Genomic DNA, 22,233 nt, shown 5'->3' on the forward strand with positions numbered 1-22,233 from the left:
GGTGAGATGTGACCGGTTTGTAATAACCCAATTCTGTATTTCTCTTGGGCACAGTATTTCAGTGTTCCGTGTTTGCAACGGTTCCATAGAACTGCCATGACTCAAAATTGACTGCATGTGGAGGGCTAAAGCAAAAATGTATGTCACTCACATACCAGATGCCTACTTCCTGGGCTTTATTTGTCTTGTCTTGTCTTGTTTGCTTGTCTTAAGTGTAACGGCTCCCAGACTTGGCTGTGGGTTAGACTGCTCTGGGAGCTGGACAAAATGCTGATGAGCCTAGCCAACTGTGAGGGTCTAGTTTAGTTGCCTGGGGGTATGGCCTGGCTATAGAAAAATTTCAAGTTCTTTCAGGAACTCTGTCGCAGGCACGGTTGAACAGCAGTGCTTCACACATAGAATTTACAATACTTCTGAGAAGTGGAGGCTGGCCAACTTGAAGAGGCCCTCTGGGGGCTCACATCACTGAAGACCCACAGCTGCTGTAGGGACGGGACAACAGAAACCACAGCAGAAGACATGGAGCACTGACCAGCACACTCACCAGCCCCACTCAGGAGATACAAGCCAGGAGAGGGTGGATGCAGACTTAGATGGGTTCCAAGGAAAAGGTCATTGGTGACAGAGGGCAGTTCCCACTAGAGACTGGGGACCTGTGGTTAAATGAAGGAAACCACTTCTCATCCTTCATCTTACTCAGTGAGCGGTCCCTGAGCACTCACATTGTCTGCAGTAGCTGTTAGGGAGGGCATGCAATGGAAACTGAGATGACGGGATCCCTGCCTTCTAGAAGGTGATGGCCCTCTGTGGAAAAGATAGCACAATAGAGTGTGGAATGGGCACTGCTGCCCATGGCAGAGTGGCCTTCTCTGGGAGTAGCTGAAGGCCTTGCAGAGTGCTCACAGTTGAGGGGCAGCATGATGGATGAGAGAGAGACGCATACTGACAAGTTGTTGGGTGTAACGATAACCCTTTCCGTCAGCTGCCTGGGTTCTGCGGACGCTTTAGGGCCCCCAAATTACCCACAGAGTCTTATATTAGTTACAGTGCTGCTGGCCAATGACTAGGATTTCTCATTTGCTAGCTCAGTCTTTTTTTTTTTTTTTTTTTTTTTTTTTTGGTTTTTCAAGACAGGGTTTCTCTGGGGCTTTGGAGGCTGTCCTGGAACTAGCTCTTGTAGACCAGGCTGGTCTCAAACTCACAGAGATCTGCCTGCCTCTGCCTCCCAAGAGCTGGGATTAAAGGCGTGCGCCACCACTGCCCAGATGCTAGTTCAGTCTTAATTGCCAACCATAACTACTAATCTATATATTTTTATAGGGACTTATCTTACCAAGGACACTGGCCTTATGTGTCCTCTTTTCCTGGGATCACATGGTGACTCTCCCCTTTCCTCCATTTCCCACAATCCTCCTTCCCTCCTTGTCCCACCTAACTTATTTCCCTATTGGCCACAGTACTTTATTTATCAACCAATAAGACAACCATATACACAGAAGGACCTTCCCTATCAGTGGGGAGTAGCAGAGCAAGAGGAATCTATAAGTAGAGTCTTGGTTTGGGCCAAGCTCATTATTGTAAGGAAAAAGCAGCCAGTTGGAGGGAGGTCAGGAATGTAAAACACGGTCTTAAGGACCAAAGGAATCACTTTCAGGGGTGGGGGAGTGGGGAAGAGCACCTTCTCATGCCTAATCTTATTTGTTCTTTCCCTACAGACTTGATAGAGCACACATAAGGCATGAACACAGATGTATGGAGACTTTGTACATAGCTACCTATAAGAAATAAGTGATACCTATACAGAGTAACAACGAGTCCTTTTCTCCTCAAAGGAGAGGGTTGACCCCGTAGGATAGGCTATGGGCAGTCACCTGTCCCTGGCATGTCCAGGAAGCATCCTTCACTTGTTGCCACACTGACGTGGCCATGGCCTGGTGTATCCCCCACCTCCCCACCCCACTCCCTACATACATTTTTCTGCACTCCAAGTTGAAGGAGAACCCATAACCCCTGGCTGAGGAAGTATCTTCGGAGCCTCTGGGGAAGTGACTTCTTTTCCCCTGACCTTGTGTATGTGTTGCAGAGTGCTTCTTGGTCCTGAGTGTACATCTGTGGAATTTGAAGCAATGCCAGTAGAGATCGTTGCCACCGGGGTCTGTAGTATACAGATGGGGAACTACACATACCCATGACTTTATAGACAAGGGATTTGGTTCAGGGTGTGGAATGACTGCCTCGTGGTTACATAGCTAGCAGAGTCAGCATTTGGACATAGACAGTCAATTTCTGCATCTCAGCTTCAAACCTCCACATTTGGTCATCTCACCCCTGCTGTAAACAGTCCCAGTACTGATTTGACTATTAATAACCAGATTGGGACCACAGTCATCTAAAGATAGCTTTCACAAAAAAACAAACCAGTATTGTGGGGTTTGAGAGGGCCGTTCCCCGTTCAGCAGAAGGGTGAATGTGAAATTAACAGCTGGAGTCCACTGTTTCTGAAGCTTGAGTTTAAAATGTCAGGGCTGCTGTCCAGTGTGCAGGCCAGTGAAACGCCCGGGAAGTCTGCTTCGGAGCCTTTAAAAGCTGTGACCTTCCACAGAACTGGGTGCCAGAACTAATCAATACATAAACGAGTGAACGGCTGAACGATTTGTGCTGTCTGTCGTCAATACAGCTTGCTTCATTCTGCCTGCAGTGAACACAATTGTAGCCATCATTCGGGACCCAGGATTGCTTTGCTTTTTAGTGCAAGTACTGAGGAGGGGTGGCTCAAAACTGTTGCTAACTGTGGGGTAGGTGAACGAAAACTCTGCATCCTGGAGTGGGGGTGAGTACTGATGTAAAGATATGGTCTCCAGGGCAGGGAACAGCCTCTTCCTGTTCCTTTTGATGTGGCCAAGAAAGTAAACAGGAACTTTTCTCCTTTGTTTTCCAGGTCACAGCCAAGACTGCCTTTCTATTTATTTTACCTCAGTATAACATTAGTGTGCCTACAGCAGGTAAGAAAAGTGCTGCCTTTGTCTCTCCCGGTTCTCTTAACCCTGAAGACTTAAAACATTTCTCTTTTGCGCTATACCTGTGACCTTTTAGATACTCTCCCTCTGGCTCCGGTATGTTTAGGTGGCTGGGTGCTTCCTGGCCTCTGTTTTCCACCGTAGGACCAGAAGAAAAGCACTATACCATGGTGTGCTAAGTGTGGTTCTGGCTCCTTCCTCTGAAGTAGGCAGTGTTGGGGACAGAAGTTACGGCCTATGACCGCTGATCAAGACCACGGCCTCCTTTTTAAAGTTTTCTACTAGGAAAGTGGGTTAGACATTGTGCTTCAATGGAGTCTGGAAACATGGCGGGAAAGGGAGCTCTGTCTGTGACTGGGTGAGATTAAGAGTTCACACAAGGCCATCCCATGAAGGCCACTAACTGTAACTGTCAAATCACAAGCTGACCTGCATCCAGTATTTGCAAGAACAGCAGAAAGCCTAGCTGTCCTGCTTCCAAGTACCACATGATCTTCACCAGCAGCCTCCAGTTCAGTTATGGGCTCCAACCCAAGGAGTAGCAGGGCCACATGGAAGCAGAGCAGGGAGAATGGGCCCACTCTAAAATGATAGCTGCTCCTCTCTCCCAACCAGTCACCAGCCCAAAGGTTGCTGTAAACTCAGAGTGCCTGAACAGTTGCTTTCATCATCACTGGGACCAAATACCTAACAGAAACAACCTGAAGAACAAAAGGTTTATTTGAGCTCACAGTTTCAGGGGGTTCCTATTGTGACGGCATGGTTCTGTGTGGCAGAAGCATGTGGCAGGGAAGAGCTATTCAGCCTGTTGCATAAAGGGAGCAGAAAAGGGGTGGATACAGGAAAGGGGCCAGGGCAAGATACCTGCAAGGGTGCAGACAGGGAAATCTACCTCTTCCAGGAAAGCTTCTGTTCATCCTGTCATTTCCCATTGATACCATCGCATGACGGCCATATCAAGGGTTCATCACGTGAATAGGTCTGAGTCCTCATGTTCTGACATCAGACCGACACACCAGAGCCACGCTCTCCTAATCTCCAGGCATTCTCAATCCATTCAAGTACACAATCAAGTGAAGTCATCATAATAGCTGACATCATGTCTCTTGATAATTTTTATCCCAAGAGAATCAGAAAATATGTCTTCCTGTATATAAACACCTCTCTTTTTAAATGTTGGCAGCTGATTTTGTGAATGCCACAGAAAGTCAAAATGCAAGAAAGTCCACAGAAGCAGGTCAATACATCTGCTGGCCAGGTTCAGCTTTGGGGCCATGTTTCTGCAGCCTTAGGGTTGTGGGGTCTCAGCCTAGGAATCAGGTTTACTCCCTCTCAGTTGTAAAATACTAAGAGCCCCCCCATTAGTGAAGGAAGAAGGGAGTTTTGCTTGCCAAGTCTAGTTCTTGACTTTTATATAAGAGCCCTTTACCTGGCTCCACCAGGTACCCCTCAAGGATTTGGTGGCAGGAAGTGCATGACTCTTTGGCCCATGAAGGTGTAGCCACGAGTTTTGCCTGAGCTTATCCCTGCAGCCAGTGTAGTCAGACACTGAGAGAATCCTTGCTTCTGGGTTCCCTTTTTTTGGAGAGTCAAACTGAGAATATTGTGGTAAGAGAGGAAGAATGGTCTTTTCTGTGGGAAGGGAAACTTGAGAGCATCTCTCAGCCTGGGGAACCAGGAAATTCTGTGGCTAGACACACGTGCATTCTAGTGCACGCTTTAGTACTGGTGGGCACAATGAGTTCTGTTGCTCAGTGCCATGTGGCCCAAGATCAACGGTGGGGTTCTTTCACTCCTGTCACCCGTCAGTTGTGAGATACTCTTAGAACCAGTTGTACTTACAAGTGAACAAAATTGAAATAAGTAGTTTTTAAAATGTGGTAAAATGTTTCCCTAGTAGCTGGGCATGTTCCACTGTATCTAGCCCAAATTTATTACAGCATCCATTTTTAAATGCATAGTATGAGTGTACTAAGTACATCCACATTGTGCTACTTTCCATATCAAGAATGCTTCTCATCTTGCAAAACTGAACTTTTAATCATTAAACAATAACTCCCTATAGCAACCACTGTTTTCTTTTCTCTGTGAATTTGTTGCCATAGGTACATTATATGCATAGTGTGTGTGTGTGTGTGTGTGTGTGTGTGTGTGTGTGTATGTGTGTGTGTGTGTGTGTGTGTGTATGTGTGTGTTTAGATTTTTGTGACAGTGTCTCACATAGTATCAAGCTAGGCTGGCCTTGAACTGAAGGCAGTCCTCTGGCTCAGCTTTCCAAGTGAATCACCACACCCCGTTGTAGAACCATATATTACTTAACCTTTGGGTACAGGTTTAAAATTTAAATGAACATTCACTCTGCTCCCCATGCATTTACACAAGCATTACATAACTCTTAGAGAAATGTATACAGTATAGACAAGAAGATAATGATCACATATGACCCCATCACTCAGCAAGAACTTTAGTTAAAATATTTTGAAAGACCCCCGGGAGCTCAGGCCCCCAGAATCTCCATGTTAGCTCGGGTCTTTCATCCATCTGCCATGGTGGATGGCTAGGAAAGACAGCTCGAAGCATCTGCATAGAGATTTTATAGGGCAGCGTAAGGGGAGTGTCTGGGGGTACGCACAGGCTCAGGATTGGTGTGCCTCCAGGCTTGTCCTGTGTTGATTGGTCAACTGGTGGTTATGGCCCAGAGGCCATCCCAGGGTGGTTGCTATACTCTGCACGTCATTGCTGTGCACTTGTCCGTAAAGCACACCCAGAGCCGTAAAGCATAGTGCCACCAGCTAACTTCTGATTGGTTCCTTGCCAGGAGGCATGCATCTGATCTAGTGACCAAGGCAAGGTCATGGCAAGTACGTGTTTCGGATGTTATGGCTGCCGAAATGGGGAGCTGGTCCCTTCAATTTTTAAATACAAATTCATACCTTGCTGTTTTGCTATTAGAATGTCATGGATCTTCCCCATGTGATAATACTGTTGCAGTCTGAAATTTAGAAAACCTTAAAAGTAAGCAACTAATTCACCCTTCCTTCTTTCACCCCCTCCACTCCCCTCTCTTCCACCCTGTTCCTTTCTTCCACTGGAAGAGAGCTCTTAATGAAGCTAGCTTGGTTGGGAGCATTTCATTTTTCCTCTTCCTTCTCTCCTGAAAGTCATTCACAATTTTAGGCATTCCATTTACCCTATTGAACTGTAAGATAACATCACTTCTCAGAATGACAAAATGTAAAATGAAAGAAATGTTGCTCCACGACGATGTCACATAACTGCCAGCCACACTGGAACTACTTCCTCCGCTTTTCTCTTTCTCTCCTAATAAAAACAAAAGTATTATTTTATGTGGATGGGTGTTTTGCCTGCATGTATGTGTGTGTACCATGTGTGTGCATTGTTCTTAGAAGCAAGACACCACTGGAGTCCCTGAAACAGGAATTACAGACAGTTGTGAGCTGCCATGTGGGTGCTGGGAATCCAACCTGGGTCTCCTGGAGGAGCCACCCATACTTTTAATCCCTGAGCCATCTCTCTAGCCCTAACTATTATTTTTAAAACTAGCTTATAATGGGTTTCATTAGCATTATCATACATTTGTGTCATTACTCTTTGTTCTCACTTAGCCCTCTCTCCATGGTCTTCACCCATGCCATGCCTTCCTTTTCTCCATCTCCTCCTTTCTCTACACAGACACCCTTTGCTTTCCTGGAACAGGTGTTAACATTACCTCTTCTTTCTATTTTCACCACACACACACACACACACACACACACACACACGAGCGCGCGTTTAAATATAGATACCTCAAAATTGTCTTGTTGTATTTAATTTTTTAAATTTTTTTTGGTTTTTGTTTTTTTTCAAGACAGGGTTTCTCTGTGTGTAGCAGTCCTGGCTGTCCCATAACCTAATTCATAGACCAGGCTGGCCAGGAACTTAGAGAGATCCGTCTGCCTGTGCTTCCCAAGTGCTGGAATTAAAGGTGTGCACCTGGCCTGTCTTATTTTATTTAACATAGTCTTCAGCTCTGTCCATTTTATTGTAAATATCCTGATTTCATTTGTTTTTATGGCTAAATAAAATGCCACCATTACTTTACCCACATGTCTGTTGATGGACATCTGTGCTGATTGCATTTCTTAGCTATGGAGAATAGGGCAGCAATTTAACATGCATGTGCCATTGTCTGTGTGGGATGCTGGCATGGAGTCCTTTGAATGTGTGCTTCCACAGTGGCTGCATGGGTTTACGTTCCCACCAACACATCCGACTACATCCTTGCCAGCATTTGTACTCATTTGTTTTCTTTTTTATTTTTAAAGATTTTATTTATTTGTTATATATACAACATTCTGCTTCCATGTATATCTGCACACCAGAAGAGGGCACCAGATCTCATATTAGATAGTTGTCAGCCACCATGTGGTTGCTGGGAATTGAACTCAGGACCTTTGGAAGAGCAGTCAGTGCTCTTAACCTCTGAGCCATCTCTCCAGCCCTATTGTTTGTTTTCTTAATGCTAGCCATTCTGATTCTGACTGGTTTGAAGTGGTGGGGTCTCAAATCAGTTTTAATTTGCATTTCTTTGGTGGCTCAGGATGTTGAACATTTTTTCACCTTTTTTTCCTTTTGTGATTCTACCTTTGAGAACTGTCTGTTTAGTTCATGAGCCCATTTCTGATTGGAAGGTTGGGGTGGAGTTGAATGTTTAATTTTTGTGGTTCTTTATTTATTCTACATATCAATCTCCTGTCTAATAATGCATAGTTGGCAAAGACTTTCTCCCACTCTGACCATTAATTTGAGACAAGGTTAGGCTATGTAGCCCTGACTGAGCTGGAACTGAATGGACTCAGTAAGCCTTGAACTTGTGGTCATCCTCCTTTCTCTGCCTTTCTGGTGTTGGGGGTTGCAGGTAGGCGCCAACACAACTGGCTTTTAAAGTTGTTCCTGTCAGGTATTGCTGTGACAACACAAAAGTAATAAAATTGAACATGCATGTGCCTAAGGCATCCTTTTAACTCCTTAGAGAAACTAGACATTAAGCAATGCCTTAAACATCCATTTCACAGTCAGGATGACAAGGGTAGACTGTTTCAGGCTATGCCCAAGTTAGAGACGTTGGGCATAAAAAACTTGCTATTGAATCTGGGGAGTGTGCCACACTCATGCATTCATTAGTTTAATTAGTTAATTGCTCACTCTAGACAAATATTTCTGCATCTCTTGTGTGCTGGTCCTGGTTGTAAAACAGTCTAAGGGAGATATAGATAACAAATAAGCAGATAATTTTAATTACAATAGGGTGGTGTGGGAAATACACAGAGCTATGAGGTGAAGAAAAAAATAAAAGCCTGGTGATGTATCCATCCAAAACGCTGACTTTATAGAGGGGTTGGATAACAAGCAGTTGTGAACATAAGACAGGACAGTCCTACCTGAGGGATCCACATGTGTGTAGAAACTCTCAAGTGAGAAACAAATGCCTAGGGTGTAGTGTAGTTGGGGAGCCCAGAGCAGCCAGGAGTTGGCATCTTCCAAGATGTAAATATTAAACTCTGCTCCTGGAAAGCCCTTCTAGTCTGTGTGCCCTGGGGAAGGTCCATTAGAGTGCCTGCCAGACGGAGGGTTTCAGTGATTCTAGAAAGGGAAGGAATGGTTCATTTGTCTGTCAGTCATAGAAATCTTACTATTTGGGGCTTTTTGAAATGTGACAAGCAAAATTCGAGGGAGATAGTGAAATCAGAATAGCCTGCTTCCCATTTTTTTGAGCACCCGTGGTGACCAAGCCAGTATGATAATACCTATTTGCCTGGTTTGCAGGAAAACAAACTTCTCGTGGCACAAAAAACATTTTACAATAATAGGTTTGTTAAGGTTTTATGATTTCTAAATCCCTCCTCACAAATCTCCTTAGGGTTAGAAGTGCTTAGAAATCTATCATTTTTTTCTTTTCCTTTTTTTTGGGGGGGGGTGGATGAGGGGAGGGTAGAACCAGAGTAAACTCTGCCTTCTGAAATCTCTTCTTTATAACATATATCTCACGAGTCAGTGTTTATAATTGGATTTTGGTAAAGTGGTGTGTTAGACCCCCGAAAACTCAAGTATCCGGGGTCCCAGGCCAGGTTCGCGGTCACCCCACTCACCAGGCAGATTCGAGAGCTTGCTGCAAACTGCACGAGGCTTTATTGTAATTTAACGAGCTAACCCCATGTTAGCTCGGGTCTTTCACCCACCCGCCATGGCGGATGGCTAGAAAAGACGACTCCTAGGGTCTCCCAAAAGATCTTATAGGGCAGCGTAAGGGGAATGTCTAGGGGTACGCACAGGCTTATGCACAGGCTCACGATTGGTGTGCCTCCAGGCTTGGAGGGCTTGCCCTGTGTTGATTGGTCAACTGGTTGTTATGGCCCATAGGCCCTCCCAGGGTGGTTGCTATGCTCTCTACGTCATTGCTGTGCGCTTGTCCGTAAAGCACACCCAGGGTCGTAAAGCATAGAGCCACCAGCTAACTTCCGATTGGTTCCTTGTCACGAGACAGGCATCCGACTTTCTAGTGACTAACTTCTGATGGGTTCCTTGTCACGAGACAGGCATCTGACCTCTAAGTGACCAAGGCAGGTCTATGGCAAGCACGTGTTCGGCTGTTATGGCTGCCAAAAGGGAAGCTGGTTCCTTCAGTGTCGTTGTGCTCATGGCAATCCTGGAGCCTTGCTCTTCCCCACGCCATTGAACCAACTCCTCAGCCTCGCAGGTGCTGGGGGGAATGGATGTGAGCTACCAGACTCCCTGGCTCTTCCTGGCTGGGATTTTAAGGAACTCAGCACATCCTAGATGTTGAAGAGGCTCTTTGTTGACCGGTCTTCCCTGCTGCTCTGGTTTTCTTTTGTTTTTGTTTTTGTTTTTGTTTTTGTTGTTGTTGTTGTTTTTGTTTTTGTTGTTTTTGTTTTTGTTCTTTTCTACTCTCTTGTCTCCAGCTTCAAGAATCCTACTCTTCTCATCCTGAGTAAATCTAGCAGCCTAACCACCAATCACTTGTTTTCTCTCAGTTTGGAGTCTTTACAGGTGAGATCCGTGGGACTCTGAAGGCACGAGGAAGATCTGCTCCCAGCTTCTTTCCGCATCTCTTTCACCTGCCATTCCCTCCTATGCTTATCAGTCTCTGTCAAATTCCCCTAGTCCACCGTGGCATCATCTTGATGATGTGAAGACACGGGTAAAGAGCCTGTTTTCAAATGAGGTCTAGCGTGCCGGGAGCTAGTATATATAAATATGAATTCTAGGAGAGACACAAATTAGCCCAGTCCACATTCCAGTTGCTAGGTAGACTAGCTGCAAATTGGTGGTTTTGTTGCATTGTGATGAGCAAATGAGGCTCCTGAAGAAGTGACCACAACTGTGACTGGGAGAGGCTGCAGTGCCTGTCATGGTGACATCCTGAAGGTTGACCTTAAGGTTGACAACAGTGATAAAACAGGAAGTCCCCTCCTCCCCCCAAAACCAAATCCCTGCTCTTGCTACTTCTGTTTGGCATCCTGTCGGGGTTGCCAGAGTTTGCAAACACAAAAGCTAGGACTATTTGGATTTCACATAAACACATTTTAAAAATATTGCTCAAGTAATGCATGAAACACAGATATAGAAAATATGATTACAGGAAATTAAAGTGGTTTTGTTTTGTGGAAATGGGGTCTTGTTAGGTGGACTTGGCTGACCTCGTATCTGATCACCCTGTAGTCAAGGCTGGCTCAAACTCACAGGAATCCTCTGGTCTCAACCTTCCAGGTGTTGAGATTACAGACATATGTCACCACACCCAGCAATAATCAATCAATATTTATATGAAATTCAAATCTAACTCATGGCCTGGAGTTTTGTTTTGTTTTCTGGTCTTAACTTCACTAGACACTGAGTTTGACTTTCTCTTTAGAATTTCACAAAGTATATGGCATCGTGGTCAGAAATATATAGATTATAAGGGGCCAGGAAATAATAGAGTTTGTTTTGTTTTTTAACATCTGGGCACACCCATCCTTTGCAAAATGGTACTGATGGTCATTTACTCAACTTGAGGTCCCCTTAAGTATTTGAAACATACATTTTCTGTGAGTCAAGATCGTTAGCATGACCTGGGGACTCATTAGAAATGCAGACTTCTGGGCCTTCTTCTATAGTAGCATCCATCTGTAGCTAGATCCCCTGTGAAAACTGGGGAGGAGTCTGTGCCCACTAAAGTTGAATAAGTCAAGAGTAAATGTTGCAGGTGAAGAGCTGTAGGTAGTCTTTCAAATGCTCCTGTGCTCTCAAAGGTAAGATAAGGACAGCCTCTACGTCTGGTCACTCATTTGTATCTTCCTTGTCTGTTTCAGTTTTGGTTTTTCCTATCTTAGTTACTTCCCTATTGCTGTGAAGAGACACCATGACCCCATGACCAAGAAGTTTTTTTTGGGGGGGGTGTTAGACCCCAGGAAAATTCAGGTATCGGGATCCCAGGCCACCACTGCGGTCACCCCAATCACCAGGCAGATTCGAGAGCTTGCTGCAAACTGCACGAGGCTTTATTGTAATTTAACGAGCTAACCCCATGTTAGCTCGGGTCTTTCACCCACCCGCCATGGTGGATGGCTAGAAAAGACGGCTCCTAGGGCCTCCCAAGAGATCTTATAGGACAGCATAAGGGGAGTGTCTAGGGGTACGCACAGGCTCACGATTGGTGTGCCTCCAGGCTTGGAGGGCTTGCCCTGTGTTGATTGGTCAACTGGTTGTTATGGCCCATAGGCCCTCCCAGGGTGGTTGCTATGTTCTCTATGTCATTGCTGTGCGCTTGTCCGTAAAGCACACCCAGGGTCATAAAGCATAGCGCCACCAGCTAACTTCTGATTGGTTCCTTGTCTCGAGGCAGGCATCTGACTTTCTAGTGTCTAGGACAAGGTCATAGAAGCACGTGTTCAGCCGTTATGGCTGCCAAAAGGGAAGCTGGTCCCCTGGGGGGGGGGGCGGACTTGCTTACAGTTTTAGAGGATTGGAGTTCATGGTGAGAATATGGCAGCAGGCAGGCATGGTGCTAAAGCGGTAGCTGAGGGCTTACTCTGATCCACAAGCACATGGCTGAGAAAGAGCTGACTGGGAATGGCTTGGGCTTTTGGAACCTCAAAGCCCACTCCCAGTGACACACCTCCTCCAACAAGGCCATGCCTCCTAATCCTTTCCAAACAATTCTACCAACTGGAGACTAAGCATTTACATACATATGAGCCTGTGGGGGCCATTCTCATTGGAACCACCATGCTGTAACTATTTGGTGGGGGTGGAGTGGCAGAGGTGGGGAGTATAACTAAGTAGATTTGTGTTTTAATGCAGGACTACAGCTCCCCAGAAGTTGTGAACATATTTGTGGTATAGTGTATATGCAGGCTAGTTTTTATGTCAACTTGACACAGGCTAGAGTCATCTAAGAGGAGGGAACCTCAATTGAGAAATTGCTTCTATAAGATAGGGCTGTGGGCAAGCTTTTGGGGGCACTTTCTTAATTAATGATTAATGTGGGATGGCCCAGGTCATTGTACTGCTGCCACCCCTGGGCTTGATGGTCCTGAGTACTGTAACAAAGCAGGCTGAGCAAGTCATGAGGAGCAAGCCAGAAAGCACACACACACACACACACACACACACACACACACTGCCCAGCCCTGCCCCATGGCCTCTGCATCAGTTCTTGCCTCCAGGTTCCTGCTTTGAGTTTCTGCCCTGACTTTCTTTGACAATGAACAGTGATGTGGAAATGTAAGCAAAATAAACCCTTTGCTCCCCAAGTTGCTTTTGGTTATGGTTTTTAGTCACAGCACTAGAAACCCTAACTAAGATAGGATAAGAGAGTCCTGGTAGCTTTGAGGGTCCTGGGCCTGCCTGTTGCTCTACACAAAGAACTTCAAGGTTGGTATGGGAAGGATGTCTTCCAGAAGGGGGTTTATTTTACAACGGCTAAGGTGATAGATCGATCCTCTCATTCTGTCCATTTTTGTTGGTTTGACCATTAGTACCTACCATGTTGTGTTTTGCAGCAGCAGGAAGAGGTAGAAAGCCTGGGAACCTCTTACCGTAGCTTGACCATTGTTTTCTAGCCCTTTCTGGGATGAGACATACCGCCCCTGAAAACAGCCTCAGCCCAAGTCTTTTGTGGGAGCATCTGAATGACTCTTGTTTTCTCTCCTGGCCAGCCAGCATTAGTACTGTCTCCTGCCTGTGTCGTACACTTGAAAGATTGGCATCACATATCAAACCGAGCCCCTCTGGTAAGATGAGCTCAGAGAGAACAAAAAAGGGAAGGACAGGTGGGCAGCAGTGGCTCTGGAGATGGAAGCTGCTTACAGTGAACACTCTCCAACCCAGACCTGTGACCCTTACAGCTGTGAGAGACTGGGAGTGGCCTGATCATTTTACAATGGGTGGAAATGGGCCCAGGGAGTTGATTGATGTTCTCAAGGATGACCAGGAAGGACAGAGAGAGGTTGGGCTGTCTGTATGTCATACAGCACTAGGGCCAGGAAGCTGTGGAAAGACTGGGTTTGTTATATGGAGATGCCAACTTGTGAGACGGGGAGCTGGCTTTGTTCTCACCTCATACTAAATGGCTATCAAGACCACTTTTGGCTCAGGGTCCCTCTGGATGAAGAGAAAACTAAAGCAAGTCCCTCATTGTGTCAGTTATGGGAAGCCTCCTCCCAGGAATTATGGTCAAGTCTGGACTTGATTTTCATCTCAATAACTAAAATTTAGCAAGCAAAACAACTGTTTAGAAGATGGAGCAAAGCCTAAGCTTCACGACGCTTCAGAAACTGAACGTGTCCACGCAGATGCGGATGCATCACCCTGCAGCAGGGGCTTGACTCCATCCAGTTCCTATTTACAGCCTAGAGAGTCCATGCCAGTGCCAGTGGCTCTCAACCTTCCTCATGCTGTGACAGTTTCTGGGTCCAGGCACATTGTGGTGACCCCCAGCCATAGAAGTATTTCATTGCTACTTCATAACTGTAATTTTGCTACTGTTATGAATCATAATGCAAATATCTGACATGTCACCTTAGCGAAAGGGTCATTTGACACCTAAAGGTTGAGAAGAACTGGTCTATGCCATTCAGTGTGGCACTTGTGCAGGGTTAGCAGAGTCTCTGTACCGCTGGGTTGTCAACCGGCTTGACACTTGAGATGGATGGGACACTGGTATTTGACTATTTCCTTCCTTTCCATACCCCTCTGGCCCCGACCCGCACTGCTCAGTTTGACATAATTTTGTTATGGTGATCTTCATTTCTCCATGTCTCTGGATTGGAACTTTCTTGTGTTTTCTTATGCTGTCTAGCTGGGGGTATTTTCTTCTAGTCAGTCGTTTTTTACAACAATAATTTTTCTGTCCTTCCATTAGCTAGTTTGTTGAGATTGTTACTGTCGTATAAGTGAGAGCCCTGAATTAACTTTTTCAATTTAAAATGTAAAGAAAAACCCTTCTTTTTGTTGTTGCTGCTGTTTCATGTGGTTCTCGAGAAGTGGTTTTGTTTTTTTTTTCTTCCTGACTCTTGGCGACTTTTTCCTCAAGTCTGTGCGTCCACCAGCTGTACTTACAGCTGTACTTCTGCAGCATGACAGCCTACTAGATGGTGTGTCGTGTCCAGGGTGTGTCATTAGAAGCCAGAGGCTGTGAATCAGAAGGATCAGAAGTATGTGTCTGACACATAAGAAGCCTTGATAGATTTCCTTGCAGCCTTACAGAAAGGGGCTGGCTCTTCAAAGAGACAATCCAGAAGCCGTGACCTTCTACTCCTGAATGCTCCATAGTCTTCTCTCACCTTCGCTGCTTCTTTTTATGCTATAGAAAACAGTCTTTGTCTTCCTACGTTGCTCTCAGGTGGAAGACAATCAATTCCAAAACACAGACTAAGAGGCCAGGTCTTTCCTTCTGGACCCTTGTATAGAAAGAGAATGTGTTTCTTAAGGTCATGGTTACAAAATACCACAAGGCCCAATTCTGGGGGCTAGAAATCTGAATCCATGCCACCATCAGTGGCGGTTCCATCTGCCCCTGTCAGGGAAAGAGAGCCCTTCTCGTTGGCTCGTGGATGGCTGCCACCTCTATGCCTGTTTATGTTGTCTTCCTCCTCTTTGTCTGTCTCTGTGTCCTTGTTTCTCAGGTGTTTAAGGACACAAATCATATTGAAATGAGTCCCCACCCTAATGAACTCATTTTAACTTCTTACCCCTGTATAGATCCTATTCCAAATAAACTATTATTGTGAGGTTCTGGGGGCTCCAACATAATTTTTGGAGGTGGGGGGCACAGTTTAACCAACAACTGTGTGTATATGTGTATACACATATACATGGGTATGTGTACACGTTCACTCTGTGAATCATATTGGTGCCTATAATTAAGATATCAATGACATCAAAGATATCAATGACGTCATCTTTTGTCTTCTATGTTGGGGGGCCAGAGATGCTGAGGCATTAGTGGAGGTCAGAACCCTGCTCCTGAAGGCTGTGTGCGTATCCCTGCATATATTCTAGAGCCTCGTCTCTCCTGCCATCTCAGGGAGTAGATTAAGCCTTCAAGACTTAAGGAACGCACTGTACCTCTGGCATTTGAAGGGCAGTTGGGAAGCAGAGAGACCTAGTGAGGAGAGAGAGGATGAGTTTGGCCCCAGGCTTCTATGGCCAAGGCCCACTCTAGCGACAGATCATTTGAGTAGAGTTCCTGCTGACCCTGAGCCACAGCTGCCATGTCAGTAAACAGGGATAATACTCGGGATTAAAGCAAGGCATAAATGATGTCATTTACCAAACATGATTGGTATAGTACCTTGCTAATAAAGGGCTTATAATTGCTATTTGTGGTATTTATTCTAAACGAGTACATAGGACTGTTCTGCTCATCTTTTTTTCTGCAGGAAGTAGTGATAATAGTTCCATCTGTTTGCACAACACTTTCCAGTTTTATAAGTTACTCGTCTATTTTATTCGTAGAACTTTGTGGTAAAGGATAGTTTTATTTTATTTTCAGGGTTTTTTTTAACATTAATTTTGTGGCTCTGTGAGAGGTGGGGTGGGGGTATGTACATGTGAGTGCCCAGGAAGTCCAGAAGAGGGTGTCAAAGCCCCTGGAGCTGGAGTTTAGGTGGTTGTGAACCAGCTGGTGTGGGTATGGCAGCCAAAGGTGGGCGTCCTGCAGGAGCAGCATGTGCTCTAACCACTGCGCTACCACCCCATCGGCCCTAACATTTCATTCATTTATTTGTTGCCGGGGAGGGTGCCATGTTGCATGTGTAGAGCCCAGAGTACTACTTGCAGGAGTCAGTTCTCACCTTTACCTCCTGATCCATCTCACCTATTTTATTTATTGCTGGACAGGGTGGAGACGAGGTCTCATGTCCCACGTGGGCCCCGAATTCCTTTGTTCCTCCTGCCTCTATCTCCCAGGGCTGAGATGGCAGGCATGCACCACCAGACCCAGCAGGCAGTTTGCTTTATTCTCACTGTCCACGTGGGTAACTTGAGTCAGAGAGACTCAGATACATGATGGCAAATGGCAGTTCTAGATGTGAGCTTTCAACTCTGTCACATATGGCCAGAGATAAAGCAATGAGGTGAAAAGGGTACCACCTTATCTCTTTGCAAGGACGCCTCAAAGTATAGCCTTTGCCGCTCTTTCTTTAGCAACCTTGATGCATTGCAGGTTGAGCCTCTCTTGCTCTAAATACTTGGAGCCAGAGTGTTTCAGATTTTCAGTGTCTTTGGACTGAGGAATATTTGCATGCATGTATTAAGGAATTTCAGGAAGGGACCCATGTCTGAACTAGACATGTTTATGTTTCATATTTACCTTTCATTCTCTGAAAGTGATTCTGTACAGTATTTCTAGTCTCACTGAGCATAGGCATGGAATTTTCCAAACCTGGCTTCATGTCCATATTTAAATTTTTTTAGATTTTCGTATTTCTGTATTAAGGACACTCACTCTATGTTTTGTTTCCTATAGATGAGAACATTGCAGTGTCATACTCTTGAAAGCAGCTCCCTGGTTTATAACCAGGGGGCATATGCCATGCCTACCATGGGGCAAGTACTAACTAAAGGGTAGGTCCCCAGAAGTGGAATTGTTGTATCAAAGAGTCAGTACCTTTGTAACCTCAACAGAAATGGCCAAATGACCCTGCATGAAGATGGTACTATTCCATACTCCCACCATACTCTGTCTATTGTGCAAGACAGAGATTTCCCCACAGCCTCAGCAGGTCTGTATTGTTGGGCTTGAAATTTTTGCCCATCTGATCAGGTATGAAGTGGTATCTCAGTATGGTTTTCATTTAGATTTCTCTTCTGAGTAAAACTAGACATCATTTTCAATGCATAAGAACTGGCTGTTTCCTTTTTCTGTGAACTGTCTGTTCATACACTTTGTCCATTTTTCTGCTGATTTTTGATCTTTCATCTGAGTTCCTGAAGCTTTTTTACATTCTGGCAAGATGACGGTGTGTCTGAGAACTGAAAACATTTGGTGGTTATTTAATGTCTTTCTTTCCTTTTCTTTTAATGCTGTGTGTGTGTGTATGTTTGTCTGTCTGTCTGTCTGTCTGTCTGTCTGTCTGTCTGTCTCTATCTCTCCCTGTCTCTGTTTCTCTCTCTCCTTCTCTCCCACCACATGCCTCTCCCTTTCTTTCTCTTTCAGCAACACTGGGGCTCAAGAATCTATACTCAACCTCTGTGCCACATCCCCAACCCCAATTGCCCTTGATTTTGTTCACTGTAATTTTTCTCATGTCCATATTCTGGATTTATATATAACGGAAGAGATCTGAAGTAATGTGGGAACTCTCAGCACAGAAACCCATACGATGTCGGCATTGGGAAGGGGTAGGGGCCAGCCAGGCCGCAGATTACAAACTGGTAACTTGTGGTTGAAGTTTTCCTGTAGATACGTTTTCTTTGGCTTATTTACTGTTGACCCATGCAGTGTCTAAACTTTTTGAATTAGCCTCCAGGATTGTAAAATATGATGATTTCTTTGCTTTAAAAGACCAGGAATTGGTCTACACTGGGTGTGCCTCGCCTGTGACCACAATGGGAAAGAAGCAGCCTCCCCTGTCGTCCCCACCCTAACACATGCTCAGTTCTCCACTCCTCCCTCTTGGACCCCTAAAACAGACAATGACCATCATTCACCATTCATTTAGCCACATTTAACTGTATGTTTCTCTTTACAATGATGTTCTCAAAGTAGACCCGTGACAGACAGGCCAAGATGGTGATGTGGAAAGAACATTAGGTCCGAGCGTATTCCTTGGTTGAAATGCAGGAGGTTTCCATGCAGGGAGTATTCACTTAACACACCAGGACGACTTTGTTTGCTGGGCCCTGGAGACATTTCTCTGTGACTCTTGCCCATTCACTTCACTGATTTAATAGCCTAAAGACATTACCCTGCTAGAAATGTACAGTAAGTCGCTGCTGGCAACACTGACCTGCATGAGAGCAGTGGTCCACAAGGACCAGTCTAACTTGGATAATAAGAGCTGTGTGATTTCTTTTAAACAATTCTTGGAACCAAAACTGTGTCCTTCAAAAGAGCAGCAAGCCCTCTTAACCTCAGTGCCATCTCCAGCCCCGGAAGCTGTTTCAGATATGTTAGTGAACAACTCTTTTTAAAATACTTTTAAAAAGTCAGGTTATGAGTTTGTTTGAGCAAAGTTCCAGTTCCCATAGCGCCATAGAAAATAGGAATCAGACCACTTTTTTTTTTTTTCCTTCCTCTAATCGAACAGGAAGTAGATAAGGAAGGAAGTACAGAGGTGATATGTGACTCAATGTACCTCCGGAGAACCTGGGTGTGATGTTGTTCCTTAAGATTGTAAGAGGGTGACTCAAAGGAACAGCTTGTTGACAGTGATGAAGCCAAGAATGGCATGTGGTGGGGTTGACCTTAAGGTAGCATTTGGAGGCTGGCCTGGGCCTCTAGAAAGTTGGAGAGCTAAGAAATGTCCACATCCCTGCAACCACCTCCTTGCCCACCTCCTGAGATGACCCCAAGGGTCTCTTACACAGCACGATGCTCCTTGAAGAAAGCAGAGGTAGTGAACGAGGGCTGCCGAACACAGGTAAAATCTCAAGAGGACCTGAGACCTGTTCGTGCAGTCAGTTCATCATTCTTTGTCTGTCCCCATTGTTCCACTCCCATCCTAGAGCAGAGCCTCTGTCCGTGTCCCACCATCTGGACACCCATTGCTACTGACAGACTGCTACCTCCCTGATACCCTTGTGAGTGCATGGCCAGAAGTGGATCTTTGTAAGTCAACTGGGGCATCCTGCTGCCTTAAGGAAGTCCACAGAGCTCACTGTGTTCTAAAAAGCCCTCTGTGGGCTCCTACTATGCAGCCCCTGCTTCTGACCTCAGCCTGGGTCCACTTAAGCCACTGCCATTCTGTAGTGTTTTAATGTGGCAAAACACAACAAAACCTCTCATCTTAATTACTTTTAAGTAAACCAGTTAGTAATGTTAAGGTTAGGGTTAGAGGCTAAGTAGGTCATAGATTGTTCAACCAATCTACACAAATATCTCAAGTAATCTGAAATGATAGCCATTGAACAACTTCTCCCTTTTTTCTCTTTCTGTCCTGAGCAACTGGCATTCTCCTTTTTGTCTGTACGAATCTGACAGTCCTAGGGAGCCTGTACCCTTGGGATCAAATATTTCTTATCATCTTGTGACTGGCTTATTTTACCTGATGTAATGTCAGTGTTAAAGCATGTTTCTGTATTTCCTTTCTTTGAAGGATGAGAAATATTTCGGGGTGTGTACACACCACATTTTGTCAGTCTATTCATCCATTGATGGACCCTTGACTTCTCTCTACTTTTTTTTTTTTTTGCCATCCTGAATACCACTTTGCTCGTGTACATGTAAATATTACTGATGTCTTTGCATTGGGGAATATTTGCATATATGCATTAAGAAATCTCAGAGTGGGGAGTAGTGTGTCTGAACTAGATTTCCTTCATGTTTCGTATTTACTTTTTATCCACTGAAAGTGATTTTGTACAGTATTTCTAGTGTTGTCTTCTTTGTGTGTGGATGGGTATGTATTTGTAGGTGGGTGTGTCTATTAGTGTGCTTGGGGTCAGAGGTCAGCTTTGGATATCATTGCTCAGGAGCTTGAGACACAGTCTGCTGTTGGTGTGGAACTTGCCAAGTGGGTTAGATTAGCTGACCTAGGAATCTGGCCCTTTGTACCTCCCTGGCGCTGGGATTACAAGCTCATGTCACCATGCCTGGCTTTTCATGTAGGTTCTGAGGATGGCACTCAAGTCCATATGCCAAAATACTTTGCCAAGTAAGACATCTCCAGCCCTGAAATCCTGTTCTCAATTCGTTTGAATTTATGCTCAACAGTAATGCTGGGACCCCATGCTAATTATTATTTTAAGTTTTCTGAAGAACTTCCATACAGTTTTCTGAAGTGGCTGCACTGAGTTACATTCCCACCAACGAAGCACATGGTTCCAATTTCTTCACATCCCCAGCAAGACGTTTTATTTTCTTTAATTGTAGCTTTCCTAGTGGGGAGGTCGTTCTGATGTGCATTTCCCTGATGCTCGGTGATGCCGGACACCATTTCCTAGGACTGCAAGCATGCATATACCACCACCCTGGTCTTATTTCACTAATTTTAGGCCATGCTCTTTTGGTTGGATGTGGGCCCTGGTTTCCCTAATGGTGACTTTGATGGTGAAACTTTGTATGTGCCTAGTTCTAATGTAGTTCCAAAACATGCCCTAGTTTTGTCTCCCTTGTCCCTCCTTTATGAAGGAGGCAAAAAGGGAAACAGAACCTAGTCCTACAGTGGTAGAAGAGATAGGGGAATCTCTCTCTCTCCCTCTCTCTCTCTCTCCCTTTCTCCTTCCCTTTCTACCTTCCTTCCCCCCCTCCCCTTCTCCTCTGTGGCTTCTTCCCTGTTGGGTGGATTAACACTTGTCTCATCCTTTTTCCATCCTTGGCTGCCTTTCTCTGCCCTTCCTGTCTCTCCTCCTGCAGATTGGATCCTGGGGTGGCTTCCTGACACTGTCCTTATTGTAGGCCTGATGTTGTTCACTGCTGCTCAGGACATTTTCTGTAATACAAATTTCACCACTTGGCTTTTTAATTCAAGTTCTTGGGTGTTTCTCCACTTTCTTCAGCATAAAAAGCACACCACTTGAGTGGCTCATAGGCTGTCCATGGTAGCCCTGTCACTCACCCTTATTGTGAGCACCGTTCCTGAGCCCTGGGCCTGGAATGCCCATACAATGTGCCTGGACCCAGATTTCCATAACTTCCTGGTCTTCCTAGCCAATAAGACCCAGAACCTGCCCTGTAGCCACAGTGCACCCTTGCCTGCTGTAGCCTCTGCCTGCGTCTTGGCAGTGGGCCTGTTTATAGTGTAACTGTTCCATTTTTCAACCCCCAGTTGGATTTGACCCCCAAGGGCAGAGGCTTAACCCTAGCCCAATGCCTTTCATGAAGTAGGTATTTGTAGAGAGGCGGAGGGAGAAGGAAAAGGAAAGTGAGATTTCTAGATCTTGTCTCTGTCCTAGACTCTGCCCTCTGTCACGTTCTCCCTGTCTAGGGTGGCTGAAGTTAGCAGGAACTCCCGCAGTGACCCAGTTCAAAATTTCTCCGGCCACCGTGAAACAAACTGACCCTGGCCTGCCTTCTGGTAAATGCATCCCAGCAGAGATGACTCATGCATGTGTGACTCAGGCTCAGCCGCACAGCTGGAAGGGCAGCCAGCACGTCTGCAGGGGAGGGCAGTCATAGAGCTGGAGCGCCAGGCAGGCAGGCATGTGCCAGCCCAGCCTCAGTGGAGCAAGGCTATAAGCTGTCCTTTCTCAGCTGGCATGGCAGCACTGGGGTCGGGAGGCTGAGGCGGGAGGATTGCCACAAGTTAGAGGTCTACATAATAAGACCCTATCTGTAAAAACAATTCTTTTGCCTAATTTAATTATTTTTATATAATAATCCACCATTTGCTGGAAGCCTGCTGTGATTTTAGGGACTGTGCTACAAGTCCTTGTTGTCTTGTTTAATCCTCACAGTAGCCCAGCAGCAGAAGTAGTAGCAAATATGTACCAAACACACACCCCTTCACACTACACATGTGCGCGCGCGCGCGCGCGCACGCACACACAC

General features: G+C 45.4%; 1 protein-coding gene across 1 annotated transcript in view; it reads left to right on the forward strand.

Moving 5' to 3' along the window:
* Tram2 (translocation associated membrane protein 2) overlaps positions 1-22,233 on the forward strand; it is a 74,420-nt gene that overhangs the window by 34,917 nt on the left and 17,270 nt on the right. The window contains exon 2 of the mRNA XM_027392790.2: positions 2,939-3,002. Within this exon, the coding sequence (XP_027248591.1) occupies positions 2,939-3,002 (64 nt within the window). The remainder of the gene's footprint in view (positions 1-2,938; positions 3,003-22,233) is intronic.

The sequence above is a fragment of the Cricetulus griseus genome (genome assembly GCF_003668045.3).
Source record: "Cricetulus griseus strain 17A/GY chromosome 1 unlocalized genomic scaffold, alternate assembly CriGri-PICRH-1.0 chr1_1, whole genome shotgun sequence".
In the NCBI taxonomy this organism is placed as follows: domain Eukaryota; kingdom Metazoa; phylum Chordata; class Mammalia; order Rodentia; family Cricetidae; genus Cricetulus; species Cricetulus griseus.